The following is a 23,260-nucleotide window of genomic DNA, read 5'->3' as shown; positions in this document are numbered from 1 at the left end:
GCAAGATCTATTACGCATAAAACCATGCTGGCACAAACTCATAGTATTATGATTTGCTATGAAGTCCAGTATCTTATCCTTTATTAACCCTTCGAAAAGCTTTCCTAATACTGACGTCAGACTAACTGGCCTATAGTTTTGAGGCTGAGAACGGGATCCTTTTTTGAATAGAGGCACCACATTAGCAATTCACCAGTCTCTCTGCACTATGCCAGATCTCAATGAATCCTGAAAAATTAAGTAAAGAGGTTTGGCAATCACAGACCTAAGCTCGCTAAGTACCCTGGGATGAATACCATCTGGCCCCAGACCTTTGACATGTTCTAGTCTCTTTTGAATTTCCTCATGTGTGAACCCATGCATCATTAGCTGTATTACTAGAATTGGGACTGTTAAGAAGGAAACCTTCACTTACTGATTCCTCATTTGTGTAGACAGATGAAAAATATGAGTTCAACACTTTGCCAAATACATTCATGGATTATAAAGATCCCTAATAAATGTCAAGTAAATTAAACCCATTGCTTACGTTTTAAGGAGGTTCTCCAAGCTCCACTCATTTGGATTAATATGTATAATCATACCAGTGTTCAAGGACTAGCTCTTTTGTACCCTGGGATCTAAGAAAAGGCAATTTCTAGGTACCCGCAAATTTAATATCATTGAATAATATCATCATTGTAATTACCTGTAGTACACAGTAGTTTACATCTGACACATTGCCAACGCCTGTGCAATAGAGGGTAAAATACAGCTTTAGAAATAAAGTTCAACACCATGGAGAGTGCTGAGAAGTATTAAAGCTAATGTAGTTTTCAGGTAAGTGATTACAATCATTGGGGGGGGGATGAAGCAAAGAAGTTGAGCGATGTATAGCAATGTAGCGATGTAGTCCCAAATTACTAAATGATAATAACAATGCAACTTTATTTTTGCAACTGGTTTTGCATATTCATTTAGTTTGTTTTTTTTGACAAATTAGTGAATCCTCTATAACAATCCAATGGTTCTTTAACATTTGGGCAGCATCCTATGCTCGAATGGTTGTCCACATGGAAGTAGAGCTTTTGTGCTTTGAGAGGTTTCATGCCAATTTTTTCAAACCAAGTTAACATCTTCTGGTAATCCAAAAGCATAATATGAATTATTGCACACAAGGCAATGTATTATTATTGTATAACCTTGCAGGTTTTGTCTGTGGCAGATCATGTTGCCCTGCTGAGTCATGCAGGGTGTTAGGATGGTATCATGCCTTTGTTCCTCTTCCTGTCGGCCATCGCTCTGCGATTGTGATTGGCTCTCATATTTTTATTGGCTTCTTTCTTCCTGCGTTCCTGTATAGTCTCACGACTCTGACCCTGCCCTCTGCCTGCACCCGCCACTGCTGCTGTGTTGTCCTGTCGAAATCTGCAAGGACACAAAGTATATTCTCACCTTCCCTCAATATATTTCTTAGTACCACTAGCATAGGCCTTTGCTCGAAGGTTCCTACATCAAATGGGTAAAGGCTATAGAAAGTAATACAGCTCTCACCCTTTCCTGGCATAGTAGATAGCTCTTCTTGCCTCGGCCCTTTCTCTCAGCACTGCAGGATCTTGCACAAAGTGATCTGGCTGTAAGTAGAAGAGAGAGAGAGAGAGAGAGAGCAGTTACTGACAGACATACAGCTGTAAAGGTTGGAGAGTGTGGTAAATGGGTAGAGTCTCTATTTATCTAGTAAAAACTCCCTAAAACATATATATTAATTTAAAGGCATACTTTAAAAAGCACCATACCTAGTGAAAAGCAACAAATATGTAATGTATCAGAAACTCCATCTTAAAAGCCCACAAAGCCTATCAACAGAAAGGAGCAGACTGTCATGCTAGCTAGCACTACCCCTCACTGTGTCCATATTAGTGCCACAAGACTAGCCTTTATGTAGTTATACCCTGCCCATTCCCCACATTCATAAGTTGCAATGATAAGGGGGGATTTGGGTTTTAAGAGTATAACACACTGTTAGAATAGCTAATAAATGCTCCATGGTTGTTTTAATTATTCTTGCAGCATAAAATTATATAATTTTTGTATTACAGCTTCATAAATGTCACAAGGAATGTAATGTAGCAAACTACACCCAAACACACATTATCCAAGCACAATAATATAATATATGCCTGGACACAGTATCCTAAAAAATATACCCAAAAGGGTAAGACACACATGGTGTTCATATTTTACGTCCATGGGATTTTGTGCATCACTACTCTAGCCAGAGCACAGCAAACAATTCAAGTGGGGTTAGAACGCTGAGTGATGTGTGACAGTATTGCTGGAATAAAAATACTTTCTTATCACTGATAATGGTTATAGGCCATCAGCTTAGTTCCCCAGCTGCCTAGGGCTTGTGTAATTAGTCATTACAGTTTGTGTGTTATACACTGGCCCAGATAAGTTCTGAAATGGCCTTTAAAAAGCCAGATGGCAGGAATGAAGGGCTAGTACAAAAGCATATTTTTTGACAGAATTTAGTACTACATGCTAAGCATCGCTACAACCAACATGTGTCTAGTGACCATGTCTCTGATTATATTCTCTGTTTTACCTTAGACTTTTCCTCTTCGACCACCTCTTCCTCATCTTCCTCTTCTTCCTCCTTCCGATTCCTAGATCTAAGCACCTGTGGGATAGTGAATGGCCTAGGACAGAGGGCAGAGACAAGTGATACAATTCAAAATGGTTTTATGTTTGTTTAAAGCAGACCTGTCACCCACACATAAAAAGCTGCAAATTAAACATGAAAGAAAACCTATTTCTTTTTTCATTAAGACATCCATACCGGTTATAAAGAATAAAGATGTTTAAATATCTGAGCGTCAATTCTATATTGCCTGTCCTTTCTCTATGCCTGACCTTACCCTAAGCTCGACCTCATTTATCAAATCTGAAAAATAGTTTTATATTTTGCAGTATATTGTTTATGTACCTTGTTAGTTTTAGGATTATTTTGTGGTGGTAAATTATGTCCCATAATGTTGATGTGATCCTTATGTTGATATGTTTTGCTGTAGGTGTGATACATTGGACTTGCATATAATGTGATATGAATAGACTCGTTAGCTAGGGATCAGTGAGAGTAATGTTAGTTGAATTAGCCTTCTCAGCATGATTGTGATACTGATGTTTTAACAACAAATGACTATGTAATATGTATTGTTTTGTTACAATTGATGTTTTGTTACAATTGATATTTTGTCTATGATGGTATTAAGTGATGGTATATGTATGATGAGTATTTATTTATTGCACTAGTCGCTTTATTGCATCTCATGTTCACTTAATGGGAATGGTTTCTTCAAGGTTTATACACCTTGCAGGAGCAGTGCTATCTTAAAGGAACAGTAACACAAAAAAACTGAACGTAATTAAAATATAATGCACTGTTTCTATGCACTGGTAAAAGTTGTGTGTTTTTTTTTCAGAAAGACTACTATAGTTTATATAAACAAGCTGCCGTATAGCCATGGGGGGCAGACATTCAAGATGGAAAAAGGAGAAAAGGCATAAACTACATAGCAGATGACAGATAAAACAACATTGTATTGGGCAGGGCTTGTCAGTTATGTGTTGTATTCACCTTTTGTGCCTTTTCACCTTTTTTTAAGCTTGAATGACTACCCCAAGTTGCAAATCATTTATATAAACAACACACAGCTTTTACCAGTGCAGGGCAACGGTACACTATATTTTTTACTACACTTTAATTGTTCCTTTAATTCATAAGTCACTTTGCAGCATTTCCTGTTTACTTGCAGTCACCTCTGATGTCACTTCCGGTTGGTTTGCCTATATGGGGTATATTTATGTGACTGGGATATAGGCATGGTTCTCTTAAGAAAAGCCTCGATGGGAAGCAGGAGATTATCTTCCCATTTACAATGGATGATACAGCCATGCAGAAATAGGATATGCCAGTGAGAATAGTAAATACAATGCTTTTTGCTGAAGTGACAGCTAAATTCCAGCAATTCACACTCTGTTCAGCTTGTTTATTTGGTTTATATGATAGATGGCCCAGGGGAGGTCAGAATGTACTTGAAGGCTACGGAGACCGTTCTGACTAGGACCGCATTAACATGCCAACATGCTCCTTGTCTGAATTGAGCTTCAAACCTCCCGATAGTTATCTAGCTGATTTTCAGCCATTTTACCAATGACCCCAATAAGCTGCTGACTTGGTCTGGAGTTAGCAGCATTTAACGGCCTACCTATGGCCATGGCAGGCAAAATCAATCATTAATCAGTGTCCATTCAAAACTAAATATAAATAGACCATTATAAACCTGAATATCATAGATACCTGCGGCTGATAAGCTCATCATCTGAATCTGCATCATTTGCTCCCACTTGGTTTCCATCATAAGTATCATCATACTCATCGTCATAATCCGCATCTAGTTCCTCACTGACCATGCTGTACTGGTAGTAACGCTCCCTCTGTGCAGAGATCACACTCTTATCTGCCAGGGTCTCTGCTGCCGACTCCTGTTTCCTACATGGCATCAGGATAAAACATTAGATTTCCTATTGTATTTGTCTGTAGCTGCTAACTTGTAATCTACATGCATTACATACCACTGTATTTTTATATTACATGTACAGTCATACCTCCATTTTGCATTTCCAGCATTTTTATTTTCTGTTTTATAAAAATGGCTGACTGTAAATGAAACGTATGTATGTGTATATATATATATATATATATATATATATATATATATATATATATATATATATATATATATATATATATATATATATATATATATATATATATACACATACATACACACACACATACATATATATATATACACATACATACATACATACACAATCGGGGGGGGGTCGCGATTCTTTAATGGTTTGAAACACAAGAGAACATCTATAGGGAGCATCAATAAAGGGGACATTTTTAAAGATATTATTAATTTTTAGCCCAATATGAAACCAGCACCATATATTATAATTGCCTACAAAATTCATTCCCCCCCCCCCGCTTATTCTATACCTTTAAAGGCAGCTGTTTCATTTGATACAATAGTTGAAAAATTAATGTAGCAAATTGTAACAGTTGCTTCTGGATCACTGAGCTGTCAGACTCAAACAATAGGATCATTAAAAACTTTAAACCTACATTTTGGGGAACAGTAAAAAAAAAAAAAAAGATGGAAAGCAATTGAAAAAAGTCTTGGTTTATGGTGAACATATGCAGAGGTAAAGACACATTTATTAGGCAATATAGACTGACAGTATGTGGTTAAGAGAGAAAAAGAGGAAGCACATTATTCTCTGTACACTATTGAACAGTACAAAAATATATGTTTCAATATTTTCAATTCCTAGATGATTCATATTTATATACAAACTATGTACATTTGATCTCGTTTGTTAACAGTAAGGGAAAAGTATGTACAACTCAGTTACATAAAGCAGCAGAAAGTAATATATATCTGCATGTCTCAAGTAGGACTGATTTACTAACAGAGGGCAAATTAGCACCTGGGCAGAAACCCATGGCAACCAATCAAGTTTCATTTTGCTGTTTTACTTGAAGCTGGCACAGTTACGGTATATCCAGAATTTATATGCAGCAGAGAGCACCAGACCACTGGGCAATTCCATGTGCATATAATAATGTTACTGCACCATGCCATTGTTTAAATACTAACATATATTTTCATCAATTGACCTTTATTCTGTATCAGATCTTTGCATATTTGAGTACACCTCTCACATACGCACTAAACATTTATATATGTGACATGATTCTTGGGTTTTTACTGATCACAGAAAACAATCATCCCTCCATAAATAATGCAAGGCCAATTTCATCTACATAACACTATAATAAACAACAACAACAATCATTCTGCAGACAAAAGAATACACATTGAAATCTGTAGCTTCCTCACCTCCTTCCCTTCCATATCCTTGAAGTGTCAACAACATCTCTGCTGAAAATGTCAAACTCATCATCTGCAAAGACATTTGATCTTGAGGCAACAAGCGGACAGGGCTCCATCCTCTCTTGTCTAAGAGAAAGATTACAATGGGAATAATTATTTGAATTGCTGCTAAAGACAAAATAACCAGTTACTGTTGATATTTCTGACATACAGTTTGACAAATCTTAATACATACAGTAAAGCTTAGCACAGGCCTCTGTAAGGATGCTCCAACCATGGATATTAGTAATTACTACACTTACCCTTAGAAAATGCCCATTTAGAAACTTTTGTAATAGTAGAAAGAGGTGTAGATATTTAATCCTCATGTTGGCTAGGGACATTATTATTTTTCCAGAGCACTTATATTTTGTTATAATGCCCTATACATATCAGAAAGATAATGGGCTAGCTAGTGCTTTGGCCATTTAGCAAACCAACCACGACAATAAAGGTACAAAGATTCTCTGTAGTGGAGATAGATTCCTGCATTGCCTGTACATAGAGATACACTAAAGTAGGTTAGCACAGCTGTTGCCTTGTGGTAAGCAGAATTTAGCAATTATCTCTGGTGATTTCAGGGAGGTGAATCATGAAAAGCAGACGCAACTGGTGCATTGTCAATAAAAGAATAGATAGGACAGGATACACCTTTCAGCACAAGTCTATCTTGAACACATGTGTATACTGCCCTTTAAGAGATATGTTTTCAAAGCAGGTTTGGTTATAATAAAATGAGTACCTAGGCATAGTGCGATCCAAACCTTGAAGACGTGGACTTAGGTTATCTTCCAGCAAGTAGTTAATTACTTTTTCAGGATTGTGTTCATATTCCTCAAGACAACTTAATATGAATCCCTCGCCCAGATCAGGAAGCAAGTCCTTCACTTGTGATACCAAAGAATCCAGCTCTACCCCAGTTAAACAAGAACTGGCTGCAGCACCTGCGCACTGAAACAACAGGAGACAAGTAAAGTGACTAATAGTGCATGATTACTTAGCCCTGAAAGTAATGTTTATCCTTGATCCTTACTTCAGGCTCATCCCCATAGACAGAGTTCTGTGCTGTAGAAATGCTCACTCCATTAGTAGCCCCTTTAGGGCTAGTCTGTGTTGGAGGAACTGTAGAGGCTCTGGATCTTTTGGTATCGGTCCATGCACTTTGCACTCCATGCAGCAAGTAAGTAGTGCGAGTCTCATCACTGACAAAAGAGTAAAGGGTTTTTTTCTCCACCCAGTTGCATTTTAGAAGCTACACACCTAGACACACCATCATTGAAAAGGATACAGTGAAGGGGAGACCTGCTGTAGTAAATTCACATCTTCTACCACTGGGTACAGTTCATCATAATCACACAAAAACCTGTTGATTGAAAGAATCTGTTTATTAGTTGCAACCATGAAACGACTTCATGTTATATTACAAGAAAAACAAGCAAATTCTTAAATTCTAGAAAATGTTGAAGAGCAGCTGTTCCTTGATAAACAAATCCTATTCTGGTCCAGTCCTACCAAGCCAACAAACCTGCCAACAAAACACTTCTTCATTCAGTGGTAGTAACTAAACTGGACATGTCCAATCTGAAATAATCCTGCTGCTGATGAATGAAACCTTCCAACTCACTGACTGCTGAAGACTGCTGGGGGTTATGGCTAAATAAGTCAAAGTTTAACATGTATTCTTTCTGTGCAAAGACCCTTGTCTTTATTTGAACAGTTATTTATTTTATTTTTTTTTTACAGTGGGCCACTATAACCACCCCATTTACTGAACTGAATGTTGTGCAACTGTAGATAATAATAATTACAATAAATAATAAAAATAAAGTAAATCATTTAGTCTAGGGTTTGGTGTCAGGGTTAATTTGAGTCCCAGAGACACATTAAACATGTCCTAATTTGGACTCATATTTTGACAAATAACTTTACTCCGCTGAATCTTTTGTACATGTTTATTTTTTATTCGTATACTACCCTAAATATTGGTGATCGAATCATCAATAACATTATAAATACTGACTGATAATCGTAAACCGAACAAGTGGTTATTGAAATTATGCTTCCTAAAGATCCAATCAACTCATCCTGTACTGAATTGCAGACACACAGATTAGTTTAATCATGTTAATCAGTTAAAGTGGCCTATATTATCTAGTGCTATGGTGTCCTTCTGTCTCAAGCAATATTAAAAAGACATAAGACAAATAAGGAAAATCACCCCATTAGGCAAAGCAGTTGAAAGTGGAAATTATATTAACTAATTTAAGACAATTAATATGAAGTGTTTTGTGAAAAAGAGCATGTTCCCTATAAAACAGTTATTCCAATTATGTGACATTAAAGTTAGATCTATAAATATTTGGACAGACATTTTTTTCTAATTTTGTTTTTTTACATTACCACAATGAATTTTAAATGAAACAACTCAGATGCAGTTGAACTGCAGACTTTCAGCTTTAATTCATTGGGTTGAACAAAAAAAAAAAAAAACATAAAAATGTAAGGAACTAATGCCTTTTTTTTAACACAATCACTTCATTTCAGGGGCTCAAAAGTAATTGGACAATTAAAAAACTGAAAATAAAATGTTCATTTCTAATACTTGGTTGAAAACCCTTTGCTGGCAATGACAGCCTGAAGTCTTGAACATCACCAGATTCTGGGTTTCCTCCTTTTTAATGCTCTGCCAGGCCTTTACTGCAGCAGCTTTCAGTTGCTGTTTGTTTGTGGGCCTTTCTGTCCGAAGTTTAGTCTTCAACAAGTGAAATGCATGTTCAATTGGGTTCAGATCAGGTGACTGACTTGGCCATTCAAGAATATTCCACTTTACTTTGCTTTAATAAACTCCTGGGTTGCTTTGGCTGTATGTTTTGTTTCATTGTCCATCTGTATTATGAAACGCCTCCCAATCAGTTTGACTGCATTTAGCTGGATTTGAGCAGACAGTGTCTCTGAACACCTCAGAATTCATTCGGCTGCTTCTGTCCTGTGTCACATCATGGATAAAAACTAGTGTCCCAGTGCCACTGGCAGCCATGCATGCCCAAGCCATCACACTGCCTCCGCCATGTTTTATAGATGATGTGGTATGCTTTGGATCATGAGCTGTTCCATGTCTTCTCCATACTTTTTTCTTGCCATCATTCTGGTAGAGGTTGATCTTGGTTTTATCTGTCCAAAGAATGTTTTTCCAGAACTGTGCTGGCTTTTCAGATGGTTTTATTTTTTAGCAAAGTCCAATCTAGCCTTTCTATCCCTGAGGCTTATGAGTGGCTTGCACCTTGCAGTGCACCCTCTGTATTTACTTTCATGCAGTCTTCTCTTTATGGTAGACTTGGATATCAATATGCCTACCTCCTGGAGAGTGTTGTTCACTTGTTTGGCTGTTGTGAAGGGGTTTCTCTTCCCCATGGAAATGATTCCGCGCTCATCCACCACTGTTGTCTTCTGTGGACGTCCAGGTCTTTTTGCGTTGCTGAGTTCACCAGTGGTTTCTTTCTTTCTCAGGATGTACTAAACTGTAGATTTTGCCTCTCCTAATATTGTAGCAATTTCTCGGATGGGTTTTTTCTGTTTTTGCAGCTTAAGGATGACTTGTTTCACCTGCATGGAGAGCTCCTTTGACTGCATGTTGTCTGTTCACAGCAAAATTCTCCACATACAAGCACCCCTCCACCCTCAAATCAACTCCAGGGCTTTTATCTGCTTCATTGATAATGACATAACAAAGGAATTGCCCACACCTGCACATGAAATAGCATTTGAGTAAATTGTCCAATTACTTTTGAGCCCCTGAAATGAAGTAATTGTGTTAAAAAAAGGCTTTAGTTCCTCACAGTTTTATGCAATCTTCTTGTTTAACCCACTGAATTAAAGCTGAAAGTCTGCACTTCAACTGCATCTGAGTCGTTTCATTTAAAATTCATTGTGGTAATTTACAGAACCAAAATTAGAAAAAGTTGTCTGTCCAAATATTTATGGGCCTAACTGTATATGACTTCTCCAGAGAAAATGTTCTTTCTAAATAAACTCTCCATTATAGAAAGACTTGAGTCCAACTAAACTGAGTGGTGGTCCTTGTATTTACGTGGTCACACAGAATCCATAAAGAGTATATGAAATCAGCCTGTATTATTATGGACATGAATTATAAAAATGCCCTCACCTCCTTTCTGGAAGAAAGGCTGTCAGAATCTGTAGAAAGTCCTCCACAACAGGCTGAATATTCTCTGTCCTGCAATTAAAAAAAAATAAGAATCCAGACTTTTAAATGTTAGTCCCCAGGTTGGGCAGAAGGCAAGTACCTGTGTTCTAGAATGGGCTGCAAGCAAGTCTCACTGATAATGATGTGGCAAATTTCCAGCAGCTTCTTCTTGGAGTGTGAAAGCCTCCTCCAGAGATCTAATTTTGTGCTGGAGAAACAAAAGTTGCAGAGATAAAAAAAGTTTGTTCATCAATAGTACTTATGGGGAAGAACGGATAAGATAAAAATGTCAGGGTGCCCAATATCTGCATCAGCCCACTTGCTGGGAAAGAGAGAAACCAAACAAGAATATGAATTTGTTTAGTCATAAAGTTAAGAATAAAAAAAAAAAATCTTTAATACCTTTTGTCTCCAAACTTCCTTTTCATTACTGCAGCTTCCAGTTCAGAGAAGGCCAGCTCATAAAATGAGCTCAATCTGAGGAGAAGAGATAAACAGCCTTCAGCATTCCATTGCCTAATTAACAAATGTGATTTTGCTTTTACCTAAAAATAAGAAATCATTATACCAGTAAGGGTACTTAAAAGAAGTAACTCATAACAGCCAACATACACTATACCTATTATATTCAGGATGTGGCCTTTCAGACGATGCTGAATTACATCATATGTTAATTCCCAAAAGCCAACAGTCATTGGACAATGACGTTAGCTGTAGTTCACTAACTCTGCCTCATAATATAAAAGAAATCGACATGCCCAAAAAAAACTAGTTCAGCCAATAAGATGACTTCTTTAAAAACAAAGATTCTTGAGGGCACCCAGAACGGTCAGTATGGAGCCCATGGATTTTGACCATTGGGGTAATTATAATTTCTGCCTTGCTTTGCACTGGTTTCTGAGATTAGTACCTGGGCAATGGCGAAGGGTTAAAATGTTTGCAGACATTACCTTAAATGAGGATTGTAAGTAATTCCACAACTTCAGGCATGCATCTCAATTGCTCCCACAGATGCCCTTTAGCTACTTACATACTTTTAAATCGCAATTCCCCCAGAGCCCACTTTCTGTAACAAACACAACTCAAGAATTATACTTTCACAAGCCAGACTCATCCAAGGCATTGACGTATTTACAGTTGTGTTCAGAATAATAGCAGTCCGACATCACTAACCTGATCAATCGCTGTTTTTGGTAAATGGCAAATAATTTACTAGTAGGTGTAGTAGAGTAATAGAAAAGCAACAGACCCAACAGTCATGACATGCTGCTGATTCTGTGCAATTGAATCATTAATTGTGGCTTGTTCCAAATAATATCAGTGTTCACAATAATAATTGCTTGTTCCAAATAATAGCAGTGTGGAGTTCAGTTAGTGAGGTCATTCATTCTGTGAAAAACAGGTATCATTGTTCAGAAGAAACGTGTACTTTGATTAGAAAGTTGATTGGAGAGATTAGGAAAAATATTTAAGATGTGCAGAAAATGATAGGCTAAAATTATCACAAATGCTTTCAAATGGCAACCAAAACCTGAAAGGCATGGAAGGTAATGGAATACTACCATTGGAATGTATAGAAGAATAGCCAAAATGGCAAAAACTCCAATAATCAGCTCCAGGAAGATCAAAGTAGGTCTAAAGTTACCTGCGAGTACTGTTACAATAAGAAGACGCCTATGTGAAGCCAAGCTATCGGAAAGAGGTCCCCGCAAAGTCAAATTGTTGAAAAAGTTACAAGAACACATTGAATGGCCTAAAGAGAAATGGCGCAACATTTTGTGGACGGATGAAAGCAAGATTGTACTTTTTGGGTCTAGGTGCCACAGGCATTTTGTCAGACGACCCCCAAACACTGAATTCGAGGCTCAGTACACTATGAAGACAGTGAACCATGGTGGTGCAAGAATCATGATATGGGGATGTTTCTCATACTATGGTGTTGGGTCTATTTATCACATACCAGGGATCATGGATCAGTTTCAATACATCAAATTACTTGAAGAGGTCATGTTCAAGAGGAAAAGCCCTTGAAATGGGAGTTTCAACAAGACAATGACCCCCAAATACACCAGTAAATGAGTAACATCTTGGTTCCAGACCAACAAGATTGGCGTTATGGAGTGGCCAGCCAATCTCCAGACCGTAATCCAATAGAAACTTGTGGGAAAGGAAAGCAAAATCTTGAAACATTTTTTGTTTATACAGAGAATAGTTCAGTTTGTAAAGAAGAATGCAGACACTACTATCTTGGAATATAATGTGCAGTGTTCCCAATGCATTTGTGTGTATGTATCACTTTTCTATATACACTGCTATTATTTTGAACACACCTGTATATGCCATTGTGATGAATCTGCAACACAATACTCTCCTCAAGTCCAAAGGAAAATGGAGAGAAAATATACCAGATTTGGATGAGGAGATGTGGGAGGAGGCACTTGATTGGGTGCCCCAATTTACTAGGTCAGCAGGGACAGGTATATTTAGATTAAGTTTATCTACAGAGTCTACTTGACCAATGTCCCAAATGCCAAACTGATGATGGTTCTTTTTACTGTGTTTTGGAAATGTCCAGCCATACTCAAAATCTGGCAAGAAATACTGACATACAGAGCATACACTTACATTTCCCAACATATTCCACCAAGCTTGTGCTTACTGGTTCACTTGTGACAATATGAGAAACCACAAGAAACTATAATAACTGCAACTGTTTTGTTATGCTAAAAAGGCTAGCCTCTTAACTTAAGTTAGCACTCCTCCTCTCTGGTATTTTGGAAGAAAATCTCCCAGAACAAAAACTTTTATATCTCACTGGGGGATGTCCAGAAAAAAATGACAATATTTGGGAACCCTGGGTGCAATAACAGAGGGCAGGGACAGACATTGTATTTTATGGTGCCTGTATGCTTTCTTCTCCACCCGCACAGGCTCCTCCTTTTTCTCTTCCTTTCCTTCTTATATTCTTCTCTCCCTTCTCACTCAATCTCATCTCTTTTTGCTGTAATCAATGTTTGGTTGAAAAACAAATAAAAACTTATTAAAAAAATCCAAAGATTCCAGCTAGTCTGGTAAACAGTAGGGCTCATACAACAGTGGGTCACACTACAACTAAATTACAAAATGGTCAAAACTTTAGATATATAGAACAATCTTTAGAACAATTGTTACCATGCAGCCCAAGCAATACCCCTATTAAGGACAAAACATTCTGAATGCACCACCTTAAACAGAATGCTGATAAGCACAAGATTACTGACAAGTAATATTTTGTGAAGAAGTAAAATTATTATGAATGAAAGAACAACTATGGTGAACAATGCACAAATGTTGTCTTGGCCTCCTGTTGCTGAAACTGCTCTCTGTTCTGCCCTTGCCTGGGCTAATGCAAATTGTAATTGCTACTTTGAATTTGAGTCAGAAAGATTAAAGTGGACCTGTCACCCAGACACAAAAATCTGTACAATAAAAGTCCTTTTCAAATTAAACATGAAATCCAATTTTTATTTTTTATTAAAGCATTCATAGCTGTTGTAAGCTCATTTAAAAATCTCAGCTGTCAATCAAATATAGTCTGCCCCTCCTCTATGCCATGGGCATAGAGGCGGGGCAGACAATTACTTTCACATTCCCCCGTTCTCTTTACCATTTAATTGTGTAGCCAGTGCATGGGGATCGACATCAAGTTCCCCATTCTGTTGCACAAACAACATTCTGAGCTGATGCAAGGCTTTCCTTAAAAATAGTGTCCACAAAATGGCTGCTGCCTGCTTGCTATAATTCCCAGACTGATGGAAACAAGATTCAAATAATTTATACTGTATAATTAAAGTTTATTTTCCATGACTAATGTGATAAAATATTATTTGAAATATTTTTTTTGGGTGACAGGTCCCCTTTAAGCAATAGGAGTAATGGCATGAGGTGGAGTATATGCCATGCTTCAACAAACTGTGCCAAAAACACATTACAAAAAGCAAATTTTCAGCAGAAATTGCATTTCTTGCTGTTCTTAGGCCACACATAATAATAAATGGGGCTTTCATATACTTACTTGTTAAGGATGTCATGTTTCTGCACAGTCTGAGCAGCAGCTGGAAATATTTCCAAGAATGCCCAGAGTGTGCTGGATGTATCACAGATGTACAGCACAGCATCTTGCAATTCCTGCAACAGAGAAGAAAATAAACAAGGTTGTCCAATTCGTTTTTTACTACATTTCGGTTTTATCTAGGCTACAGCCACATGGGGCTGTTTCTCAGCTTGTGCAGAGAGAGAGTAAGTGTCCCTACAGTGACCATCACTGCGTTGGCCTGATTGCTGACACAGAGTTTTTCACAGATAGTTCTGTCAATTAGAGTATCTAATGCTTACAGACACCTGCTGCACAAATATGGCAGCTCCCTCATAGAGGAACATGGGAGTAAGAAAGGTAATGTAAAAGCATCAGGCAAATATGTTTATGGAAAAATTATAAATAGCATTCAAAGACAATGGTATGATAGATAAAAAAGGTTATTTTCTGGTGTCAGCATCTTTTTAATCAACATATAATTGTACTCATCCTTATATAGAAAACAACTAAACCAAGTGATCTAAAGTTTTTTTCTTAGCCGTTTGTGTTGTCATTTCCTCAAGCCTTGTGATGTAATTTACTTAGAACAGCCATTCTTTTTATGGAAGGCAATCTGTTTTTTTCCTCCAAGCAGGAACGAGAAGCTCAACAGCATTGAGCAAGTGACATTCAAGCAATTTATCTGAGAAATGTGAGTCCATGTCCCAAACCAGTAATATCTGGGCAGGAGCCTGAGGAAGGGAGTGGACAAGTATATTGGAGCATATTGCAAGTACCCATTGCCAATATAGTTTGATGAGATTACAGTCCCAGAAGATATACTGAAGAGTGACAATGTAATCTGCACATCTCCAACAAATGTTGAGGGATAATCTCTTTGAGTTTGTGTTGTATAATACCACCTAGTCAGAATTTTATAATAGAGTTCTTGGATTCTACAGAATGTTCAAGCAATTAAAAGAATCTAGGTTCTCTTTATAACTGATTTTTTATATATCACCTAGATTCTTTTAATTGCTTGAACATTCTGGAGATTTTTAACACAATATTGAACGCCTACAGTCTGGTCCAAGAACCGCATTCAATCTCTCTTATTCTCTATTATTTCTCTGGCACTGGTGGATTTGTGGGTTTTTTTTAGGAATTTTTAGCTCTTCAAATGCGATAAGATTATGTAACCAAGAGACCACAGTCCTCAGTGTACTACTTTCTCCCTGTGTGGGGTCCCAGGGCATAGAAAATTAATAGGCAGCAGCTTCTTTGGGACTTCTCCACCTCTATACTATTTTCTTTTTCCTACTCAATGTTCCTTGAATGACGGCTCTGGATCCTTTTTTAACTACTTTTTGATGAATGAATTACCTCTTGATTATATTATATAATGCACTAGCACCTTTAAAATATTATCAACTTTGAACCACAAGCAGTCAGATACTGCAATCAATTTAGCACTAGCACTTTATAAGTTATCAACATCCTAAATTGTAAAACGGACACCGGATAATCCTAATATTACGCTAGCACTAGCAATTTTAATATACACCCAAAAAGCATTTCTCCACTTTTTTAATTCATTATTTGAAATTTGTCTAACATCTAATTAATTTATTAGAAGTTTTTAAAAAACATTTATTTCTATTCCAGCACATGCACTTAATTCATATTAATTGATTGGTTCACAGTATATTTTAGAAATTGTTCATAATAAATCAATATTTTTAATTGATTTCATTAGAGAGTGCGGGGGTTTTACTATCTTTTTCTTTTCTCTCAAATGTTGGAGCTCTACCAACCATAAGATTAATTTGCAGGCAGTACTCTATCACTTGGTGGGGGATAGGAGGTCAGAATTTGGGGATAGTATGTGTTTAGCCATAAGATTGGCAATGAAAGGTCCCTCCTTGGCTTTTTATTATAAGTACAGTTTGGGACAGCTGGGAGTATTGGAACCTGTGCATCTGGGAGTTAAGCCCAGCCTCCAGGAACTCTGCAACTCGTTAAAATGCCCATCTGCAAGCCGAGGCTTAAAAAGGGTAGTTCACCTATAAGATAACTTATAGTATGTTATAGAATGGCTAATTCTAGGCAGCCTTTCAATTTGTCTTCTTTATTTCTTCTTTAGTCTTCTTTATGACTCTTTCCAGCTCTTAAATGGGGGTCACTGACCCAATCTAAAAACAAATGCTCTGTAAGGCTACACATTTATTATTATTGCTACTTCTTATCACTCATCTTTCTATTCAGTTCCTCTCTGATTCATATTCCAGTCTCTTATTCAAATCAATGCATGGTTGCTAGGGTGATCTGGACCCTAGCAACCATATTGCTGGAATAACAAACTGGAGAGCTGCTTAATAAAATACTAAATAACTCAAAAAACACAAATAATAAAAAATGAAAACCTATTCCAAATTGTCTCAGAGTATCACTCTCTATACCATACTAAACGTTAACTCAAAGGTGAACACCCCTTTAAGGTTATGAGAATTTATGGCTGGGATGTTGGTCACTGGTATAAGAGGAGAATGATATTTAGTAAAGGTAGCTTCAAGCATTATTGACACCCATGTTGTCAAGGCACATTATAGATTAAAAAAAAGTTTAAATGGCATGAATTACCCCATGGTGTATCTTGTCTTTCCATGGAAGATGTATCAAGTGTGTTCATATAGATAGTTTTTCAATCAACCCAAGCCTTAATGTCTAGATAGTGAGACCAGTCCTGAATTCTCTTAAAGTAGTTTTGTGATACAGCCATTGACTGTGTCTTTCTCCTGCCCACTAATAATGTTAATACAAGCGTGTTATGGTAAACACACATCTACATTAACATCAACAGCTGACTTATCAAAGGTCAGGAGAAGCAGGAAAATAACACATCCGGTGGCTGCCTAATTAACCAAGGAAGTCATTCATTACATGTGAACTTTATCCCTTTTAAGTATGAAATGTTCCGAGAATTTTCAATAAGTTTATATTGCAAAATGGTTGCATATACCATACAGAAGGCCCATATCAATTCATCTAATATGCCTTCAGATCCCCTTTAAGTTTCAGAACCGTCAATTCATAATGAACAAGGTTAGGGAGGCGTTGGATTGCTTTGTGAGCCTAAGGGGGGGGGGGGGTAGGGAACTGCCCTGCATAATAGGTAGACTATCACGGGTTTCTTTCAATCTGCAGAATAAAGTATGTCAATATAACAAATAAATATGTACATACACACACACAAAAGTGGTAACATATATATTAAAACCCCCAATTATTTAAATAATGCAATATATATGATGGCATAGCCGTATTTTAGATCTTTCTACATAATGGTTTCCCAAATAACAGATTCAATACCAGCATAAAAATGTTTCACTTTTGTATTTATGTGTGTAAATTCTATTTATATATAACCATTTTAATACGCAGAACTAATATTGATGTTAATGGCCAAAACTAGGAGTTCGGTAATCAATTAACACGGGTGTACTAAAAATAAGCTGAAAAAAAGGAAAGAGAATAAAAGAATATATTGTTCAGTTCTATAGGACTACAAAAAGTTTACTCAGGCCAAATTTAGGCCATATTTAAAAACATGAAGCAGTTAGAACAGAAATATCTTGAGTATAGTTGCAAATGCCAAAGCAGAAAATCACTTTACAACATGTTTACTTAAATAAACTGACCTCTTCTGGCATATCTAAAGGTGTTGTCTTTTTCTGGCTTTCCAATTTCTGAGGCTCTGCACTCTCGCTGTCCTGCTTTATTCCAAAGATCTCGAGGATTCTACTGAACACCTTCAAAGAAAGTAATGACATTAGAAATAAATATAATGCATGAGACCTTCATATATACATTGAAAAATATAAATACATTCAAATCTGTCTTTATTAGTGTCCTGTGTGCAGGCATGTTATGTATTGCAGTGACTGAATATCTGAAGGCCCCAAGGCAGGGTCAGGGATAATGGTGTAACGAAAGCTTACTAGGCTGCAAGGTCAGGGATAATAGTGTAACGAAAGCTTACTAGGCTGCAAGGTCAGGTATAATGGTGTAACGAAAGCTTACTAGGCTGCAAAACATGGTCTTCCTAGGACCCCGTAGACCTCTGGTAAGATGATCTAACTAATTCTGAAGTTTACAGTGCACCTTTTGCCATGTACCTGTATGGGAGGCACTAATAACACCAAATAGGTATATTTCGTCCTATAAATGTACCTGTTCTATGTATCTTAATTATAAGCTCAGGTAGATAGGATCACAAACTGTAAAATTTAGTTTATAAACAAATCACAAACTACCTTGAGGAGGAGGATTCCTTGCAAAAAAAATAACTGGAAGTCTCCCAGTTCCTTATACCTCCACCTCCCTTTGCACTATTATACTGTACCTTTGTACCTTTAAATGGTCACAAATTCCTCAAAAGAATTTTAACATCCTCATATTTTTCGGGATGCATTATCCATTATTTATTTTAGACACCATATCATTTACCTGAAGCAAGGTAGGAACACTGTCATCAAGATCCTGGTAATAACTGGGTTGTTGCTGGAAAATGTTACCTGGAAACAGAGACATGCTTTTAAAAGCATACAGTGGAATGAAAGATGTAACAAAGTATGAGCTGGCAGAAACCTGGAAATCTCATGTTTACTGCTTTACGCAAATATAAATTTATAACTTACATAACAAGTCACAAATGGAACAGTATTTAAAATATTTATTTAACTTAACTGTATGTTGATATTTTCTTGAACTGAAACTATACACTGTTTGTTTGATCTAACTACTAACTTTTGTTTTTGATGCCTGTCTACCTTCTGCCTGACAAAGTGTCCTGAGAATTAATGTTAATTGTGCTTGATCACATGGCTGTACAGATTTACAATTTATTGTAAAGGATTTCATGGTACAGCAACTATTATAATGTCAGCTACTACACAATTTTCAGCAAATTTTGACAGGTTAAGAAAAACATTTTGCTGTCTAATACTGTATTGTATTGGCAGATGTCAAAGGCGCCAACATGACTTAATGTACTAAATGTATATTGGTTCCTGGTTAAAAAGTAACAAAACTGTATTTTGCATGCAGCAAATGAACACTCTACACACAAATTCACATTGTGTTTTAAAAAACGATAACATTTATACCCAAAGGGTGTTAAAAAAAAGTTTGGTCACGCTGGGTTTTAAAACATCTTGAGGAAATACTTGTAGAAATACTAAGAGAATATTTTGCACACAGCAAGCTATGTCCTCCTACTTCACAGTCTAATTAAGGGACAGTAGATGGAGAATGAACCCAGTTTATAAGTGCAGTACACCTGCATTTTTTGAGTACCGGTAACAACCTTCACAAAAGTTAACAGAGGAGAATGAATGAAGGGTTATGGCAAACAAACAAAATCAGAATTGTTTACCAATCATTTTCTGCAGCAGAGCAGAATTTCCCTTTCCAAAAAGGACACAGATATCCAGGAGCTTAGGGATGTCAAACAGATAGTGGTTGTACAAGATTTCCCCAAACACAGAGGGAGTAATATGGTGTTCCTGTAACAAACAGACACAATTTAACAAATATGCAACAGAATTCTAAAAATCTATTACATTGAGCAATTATTGTGTTGTAGCACCTTGGACTCCTTGTGTGTTGACATCCGCAAGAAGGTGAGGAAGACATAGCGATGAAGATCATTCTGCACTTTCTGCACAGATGGAGGAAGAGGACAGGGGCGGTCATATCTCCTTGGAGCACTGCTCAAAAAAGAATCTAGACATTTTTGTAGTGATTCGTCAAATATCACCTGGAGTTTTGGAAACAGAACATGCATAGTAAAAATACTGGACAAGTGCATAGTTGCTGCATTTAATAACAACAAATGTTAGTAGAACACACAGAGGGTTTGTATATGGGAAAAGTGGAACTCTTCTCTTAAAAAATTAAAAAAGTACAGCAATTATTTTACATTGATTTACTAGACTTATGAAACACATGGTGCTTCACTGCATTCTTTCACTGGGTTGGAGATGCAACCTTTCTTGCCTAATTTGCCAGTAAATCCTAACCTGATTGTTGTCACTACAGACAGCAGGTACAGTTGTGCTCATAAGTTTACATACCCTGGCAGAATTTATGATTTCTTAACCATTTTTCAGAGAATATGAATGAAACTTTTCATTCACTCATGGTTAGTGGTTGGCTGAAGCCATTTATTGTCAAACAACTGTGTTTACTCTTTTTACATCATAATAACGGACAGCTTGAAGTCTTTTGTGGTAGTTGTGGATGAGGCTCTTTATCTTCTCAGACGGAAAAGTGCCCATTCTTCCTGGCAAACAGCCTCCAGTTCCCGTAAATTCTTGGGCTGTCTTGCATGAACTGCACATTTGAGGTCTCCCCAGAGTGGCTCAATGATATTGAGGTCAGGAGACTGAGATGGCCACTCCAGAACCTTCATTTTATTTTGCTGTAGCCAATAACAGGTCGACTTTGCCTTGTGTTTTGGATCATTGTCATGTTGGAATGTCCAAGTATGTCCCATGTGCAGCTTCCGGGCTGAAGAGTGCAAATTTTCCTCCATTATTTTCTGTATTTCACCTGAAGTTATTTGTGGGTTTTCCCTTGCATCCTGAACAATTTTTCTGGCAGTTGTGGCTGAAATTTTAGTTGGTCTACTGGGCCATGGTTTGGTTTCAACAGAACCCCTAATTTTCCACTTCTTAATTAGAGTTTGAACACTGCTGATTGGTATTCTCAATTCCTTTGATATTTTCTTATATCCCTTTCCTGTTTCCTGAGTTCAACTACCTTTTCCCACAGCAATTCATTTGCTTTCCCCAGGACTTAGATTCCAAAAAACATCGGTGCAGCACTGCATGAAAGATGCAAGGGTCTGTCAGGAGTCCAGAAAGTCATTGACCTTTTATACAAACCCACTAATTACAAGCAAACAGATCACATGTGAAGATGGTTACCTTTAATAGCCATTCTAACCCTTTTGTGTCAAGTTGTGTGCATGTTAACAGGCCAAATCACCAGGGTATGTAAACTTTTGGTCAGGTTAGTTTGTGTAGTGATTATGATTTAAAAAGAGCAAACACAGTTGTTTGACAATAAATGGCTTCAGCCAACCACTAACCATGAATGAAAAAAGTTTTTGTGTTATCATTCATATTCTCTGAAAAATGGTTGAGAAATTATAAATTCTGCCAGGGTATGTAAACTTATGAGCACAACTGTATGTCTAAATACAAATATACACAGAATGGATGCTGGAGTGTTACTCAAAGTGTTCTTAAACATAAGTATATTAAAGGAGGAAAGGTGAAATCACTGGCGGTGCCAAATGTTAGGCACCCCCCCAGTGGTTATAATCACTTATCTGATACCCTGTGCCAGTGCTCTTGATTGCAGAAAAATGCACAGCCACAGGGAATTTCTTTAGGAGCACCATTAAGCAATTATCTTCTTCCGCTTCTTTAATGGGCCCACGCTGATTCATGAAAAGACCAGCTTTTTGCTTAAAGTTTGGTTTTTACATATGGGCTGGCCCAGAAAAGAAGAATAAGAAGCACATGAAGATCACACACTGCTCCTAAAGATGTACCATATGCCGCTGAGGTTTTCAGTGAGCAAGAGCACCAGCCCTGGGCATCAGGTATAATCACTGGGAGGTCCACAACATTCAGCAGCCTCCCCATTAATTTCACCTTTCCTTCTCCTTTAATATAGAATAATATTCACAAAAGAAAAGGCCAAAATAATTTACAAGATTCTTTTAAAGCATGGCATGCATTAAAGAGTTAAACAACAATAATTTGTCACCTGACACCAGAAGAGGTCATGGGGTAGCCCCAGTAACCAGCACAGGTCTTGTGTGATAAAATTAGCTCTCTCCAGAAACTCCTCTAGTAGAGATGGAGCACAGGAAGCTGGTGGGGGTACATACAAGACAAAGTGCCTGGATACAATACGCTCAGGATGCTGGTGAGAAAAAAAAACAAACCAAACAATTAGAGTAATCTAGTTCAAATGAAACGTAAAGAGTAAATACATTTTTGTCAGTAAGAGTGAGACAAAGGTGCATATTCAGTTAAGGTGGCTCACAGTCCAAATGTACCAGATAAATACAGCTATATTCAGGACACACTCACTACAAAGCTTAATTGGATTTCTACCATTATAACTGAATCTAGTGCAGTCGTTTTCTCTCACCAGAGCTGGCAGAGTACACAGTCTCCCTGTGTCGGCATCTTTCTGGGTCACCTGTAACTCATCCAATGGCAAAGCTGGCATCCTGGGAACCATGAGAATAGCAGATTAGACTTCATTTATTAAACATAAATGTAGGGATAATATAACACAATGAATCAATAGCTAAAAAAACAGCTGCAAAGTCAAGAATAAGTTTGTTTAAAAACAAAGGCATAGCAATAAGGTACTGCGAGTCACAACAAAATCTGGTAAGGTAAGAGCAACAGTCACTGTCATATAAAGTCCATTCTGGTCAGCTGTTTGAGTGCACTAAAGCCTGCCAGTATTGTCATTCCATAAACATGTCTTCCTGTCTATCTATCCCATATGGAAGTCTACCATAAGGTTTGTAAAGCCTAGCGCGCAAGGTTATACATGTTATGTGAGCCTTATAACATATGCCAGCATTGAATGCGGGAAACATCTTACATTTGCAGCGAGGAACAGGAAAACAACTTGTGGGGAGCTTATGTCTGGGGGGGAGGCAAGGGAAACAAATGCTAAAACTTACTCAAACTCTCAGGAACATTCAAAATGAAGCTCTTATAAAAGCGTCTTCCACGAACCTGTCTCCAAAAGCGCAGGGTACCACTTCCTGGGAAACCTCATGTCCGCTCTTTCCCGGAAGTGACGCGCAATAACATAGCTGAGGAATGGGAATGATTCATGAAGAAAGGGGAACTGCACCATAATCGATATGTCTTTAAATGATTTGTTTGAGTTGAATACGATGCCACGACCACA

The 23,260-nt window shown here is 37.3% G+C and overlaps 1 protein-coding gene across 3 annotated transcripts; it reads right to left on the bottom strand.

Annotated features, from left to right (window-relative positions):
* Window positions 1–634: 634 nt before the first annotated feature.
* On the bottom strand, window positions 635–23,222 carry ascc2.S (activating signal cointegrator 1 complex subunit 2 S homeolog). Of its 3 annotated transcripts, none has more exons than XM_018233963.2 (19): window positions 23,083–23,222; window positions 22,478–22,559; window positions 22,088–22,246; window positions 19,896–20,066; window positions 19,683–19,812; window positions 18,755–18,822; window positions 17,947–18,057; window positions 14,249–14,361; window positions 10,597–10,671; window positions 10,295–10,402; window positions 10,156–10,224; window positions 7,279–7,353; window positions 7,024–7,192; window positions 6,733–6,941; window positions 5,958–6,077; window positions 4,343–4,534; window positions 2,588–2,681; window positions 1,534–1,613; window positions 635–1,407 (listed from the first exon to the last, which is right to left on the bottom strand). In XM_018233963.2, exons 2-19 carry the CDS (start codon window positions 22,556–22,558, stop codon window positions 1,236–1,238), a joined length of 2,196 nt encoding a protein of 731 aa, XP_018089452.1. In that variant the 5' UTR covers window position 22,559; window positions 23,083–23,222; the 3' UTR covers window positions 635–1,235. The 3 variants fall into 3 exon arrangements, with proteins under 3 accessions (XP_018089452.1, NP_001080879.1, XP_018089442.1); NM_001087410.1 differs by having other exon boundaries at window positions 23,028–23,084; XM_018233953.2 differs by lacking the exon at window positions 23,083–23,222 and adding an exon at window positions 22,946–23,031.
* Window positions 23,223–23,260: the final 38 nt, after the last annotated feature.

This window comes from Xenopus laevis, chromosome 1S, assembly GCF_017654675.1.
Source record: "Xenopus laevis strain J_2021 chromosome 1S, Xenopus_laevis_v10.1, whole genome shotgun sequence".
NCBI lineage: Eukaryota > Metazoa > Chordata > Amphibia > Anura > Pipidae > Xenopus > Xenopus laevis.
This window is presented reverse-complemented; position numbering and strand designations above follow the sequence as displayed.

Excerpts from the sequence above, each read along its gene's own strand:
- ascc2.S (XM_018233953.2), bottom strand. Across the intron at positions 20,067-22,087 it reads ATGACCTCTTCTGGTGTCAG|GTGATATTTGACGAATCACT; the intron begins GTGACAAATTAT and ends CCAAAACTCCAG. Across the intron at positions 18,823-19,682 it reads TCTGCTGCAGAAAATGATTG|GTAACATTTTCCAGCAACAA; the intron begins GTAAACAATTCT and ends CTCTGTTTCCAG.